Below are 2995 nucleotides of genomic sequence, written 5' to 3'. Positions count from 1 at the left end.
AATATATTTATGTTTGTGGTTGTAATGTGACAAAATATGGAAAAGTTCAAGGGGTATGAATACTTTTGCAAACCACTGTAAATAAAGAATTCATACCCAAAATTTGCAGTTATTCAAACAGCAGCTTATATGAATGCTTATATGTTTTCATATTTTGTCAACAAGTCAGATTTTACCAAATCTTACAAATAACTTAATAGAACCAGCATTTTTAGAATCGCTAGCCCAGTTGTTCCACAACTTTATTCTTTGAACTGAAGTACATCTCTCTCTCAAATTAATTCAAATTTTAGGTTTAACAAACATTTCAAATCCTTTAAGATTAAAAGTACTTTTCCTCTTGATGACATTAGACTGAATATTCAAAGGTAATGTGTTTTTATGAGCCCTATACATAAACAGCAAAATCCTATTATCAACCAACTCATAAAGTTTTAATAACTTCAATTGATGAAACAATATATTTGATGGGTTATTATAACATTTTCCGGCCATAATTCTTATGGCTCTATTTTTTGGCAAAATAAAAATAGAATTTATATATATGTTTTATATGCCTTCCCGCAGACGTCAACACAAAAATGTGGAACAATTATTGCATTATATAGTGCAAACAGTGCTTTTATCATTAAATGAATCCTTGACCTTATATAGGACCATTTTAGTTCTTAAATAATATATATGAGACCTACAAGTCAAGTTTTTTATTGAGTTTGGTAAAAAGTTTTTGTTTGTAAGTTTTTTGGGGTCTTTATCTTTTCAGATCACACTAGATGTGCTGGCTGACATGGGCCACGAGGAGCTGAAGGAGATTGGGATTAATGCATACGGCCACCGACACAAGCTTATCAAAGGTGTTGAACGGTTGCTGGGGGGCCAACCAGGTAAATATCGTCATTATTTTTAACAATAAGTCAGATGTTTACCATATTTTAACTTCATCTTTCTCCCCCCACCTCACAGGTGCCAACCCTTATCTGACATTCCACTGTGCCAACCAGGGCACCGTCCTGATCGACCTCGCCCCTGATGACAAAGAGTACCAATCTGTAGAGGAGGAGGTACTGAATGCCTCCTCACCTGTAAACACGTGACTCAGCAGGTTCTGAATAGACGTTTGCATAAACCCCATACTGTTTGTGATGATTCTCAGATGCAGAGCACAATCAGGGAACACAGAGATGGGGGCAACGCTGGTGGGGTTTTCAGCAGATACAACATCATCAAGGTACTTTTTTCTTTCTCCTTCGTAGGTCTGTAAACTTTGACACACCATACCTGACTAAAATATTACGTTGTCCTCAACAGATCCAGAAAGTGGTAAATAAGAAGCTGAGAGAGCGTTACACCCACAGGCAGAAGGAGATTGCAGACGAGAACCACAACCATCACAATGAGCGCATGCTGTTTCACGGTAACCAGTTATTTTTGTGTCACCTCTCAGCTTGTTGTAATACATTGTTGCTCCTCTAACGTCATGTTTTTTCCCAGGGTCTCCGTTCATCAACGCCATCATTCACAAAGGCTTTGATGAGCGCCATGCTTACATAGGAGGGATGTTTGGAGCCGGGATCTATTTTGCTGAGAACTCCTCAAAGAGCAATCAATATGTCTACGGCATCGGCGGAGGCACGGGTTGCCCGACGCACAAAGACCGATCCTGCTACCTGTGCCACAGGTATTTATTGATAAAATGAGCCTTAACTGAAACTACATACGGCTTTGGTTCCTATATCTTTCTCTTCTTTTCTTCCCCCCACACAGACAAATGCTGTTCTGCCGAGTGACTCTGGGGAAGTCCTTCCTACAGTTCAGTGCCATGAAGATGGCTCACGCTCCACCAGGACATCATTCAGTAATCGGGCGGCCGAGCGTTAACGGTTTAGCTTACGCCGAGTACGTCATCTACAGAGGAGAGCAGGTAAACTGAAGCATCAAGTTAAACTGTTTATCTAAATCTTGTCTAAGCCAAAGCTTTAGCAGAAAATACATTCATACTGCTCTCGTCTAACAGGCCTACCCGGAGTACCTCATCACCTACCAGATCCTTAAACCGGAGAGCACGGCACAGTCTGCAGCAGGAGCTGAGCAGAAGTCATAGTTTTGGTGCTGCACGGCCTCACATAGACTTGATGCTGTATATTTTATCCTTTGTATTTGCCTGAACAGAGTTTTCATTACCAAACACATTTCCAGTCTCCTGTCCTGTAGAAGTCATGGTGACCTGTGTTTCATGAGCAGTTAATGCTGTAAAATACTCTCCTAATCTTTGTCATTACTTTTTCTTTTTGCATTGGCTGCATGTTTATTATAGAAGCATGTAAGGCCCAAAAGCGTGTGTGGGTCTGTACTTTGAGTATCGTTCCCGTTCATCTCCTCTCCACGCAGGACGCCGCTTGTTGAGACTTTTGAAACATCAGCATTAACAGTTTGACACTCTTTGTTGCCTCGTGACTTTTGAAGAATCACACAATCCCTCTTTACCAGCCTTTTGGACTCACACACACAGTTTCTTCATGAAAACCTGAAACCTTGTCCCTGTCTGGTGGTGGATTCAGCTCCACCACTGGATGAGGTTTAACCTTTTACAGACTGATACGTGGGAACTGTTTGGGTTTTTTATGATAAATCTTTAACACTACCAGAGAGGTTGCTTTGCTGTATTTGCTCATGTTTCCAACTTTGAGGAACTCTACAGACACTGAATAGTTTAGGTTTTTTAGTAGTTTTATTCTGGGCTGCACAAGCTGTACTGAGGAAGGGCTCTGTCAGATTACTAAATTTGAGACAATTTTATGGAAAGTACAATATTGATTGCATGAAAGCTGATAAGCTTAGCAGTGCAAAGTAAGGCATCATAATGAAGCATGGTGAAAGTGTTGTACATTAAAAGCATTATATGTGACTGTGCTTTCAGTGGAGTTGGAGCTTGTGTATGGAGGACCAAACCTATCATTATTGGAAATAAATGTATAAATATATAACTGGCGTATTA

At 40.1% G+C, this 2995-nt stretch overlaps 1 protein-coding gene across 2 annotated transcripts in view; it reads left to right on the top strand.

The window, feature by feature from the left end:
* Positions 1-2995, top strand: part of LOC106529502 (tankyrase-1) — a 25173-nt gene extending 22178 nt beyond the window's left edge. For both annotated transcript variants that reach the window (XM_014024953.1, XM_014024952.1), the window contains 7 exons: positions 764-884; positions 964-1061; positions 1154-1228; positions 1309-1414; positions 1492-1678; positions 1765-1921; positions 2015-2995. In XM_014024953.1, the coding sequence (XP_013880407.1) occupies positions 764-884; positions 964-1061; positions 1154-1228; positions 1309-1414; positions 1492-1678; positions 1765-1921; positions 2015-2101 (831 nt within the window). In that variant the 3' untranslated portion in view covers positions 2102-2995. The remainder of the gene's footprint in view (positions 1-763; positions 885-963; positions 1062-1153; positions 1229-1308; positions 1415-1491; positions 1679-1764; positions 1922-2014) is intronic.

The sequence above is a fragment of the Austrofundulus limnaeus genome, unplaced genomic scaffold, assembly GCF_001266775.1.
Source record: "Austrofundulus limnaeus strain Quisiro unplaced genomic scaffold, Austrofundulus_limnaeus-1.0 Scaffold449, whole genome shotgun sequence".
Taxonomy (NCBI): Eukaryota; Metazoa; Chordata; class Actinopteri; order Cyprinodontiformes; family Rivulidae; genus Austrofundulus; species Austrofundulus limnaeus.
This window is presented reverse-complemented; position numbering and strand designations above follow the sequence as displayed.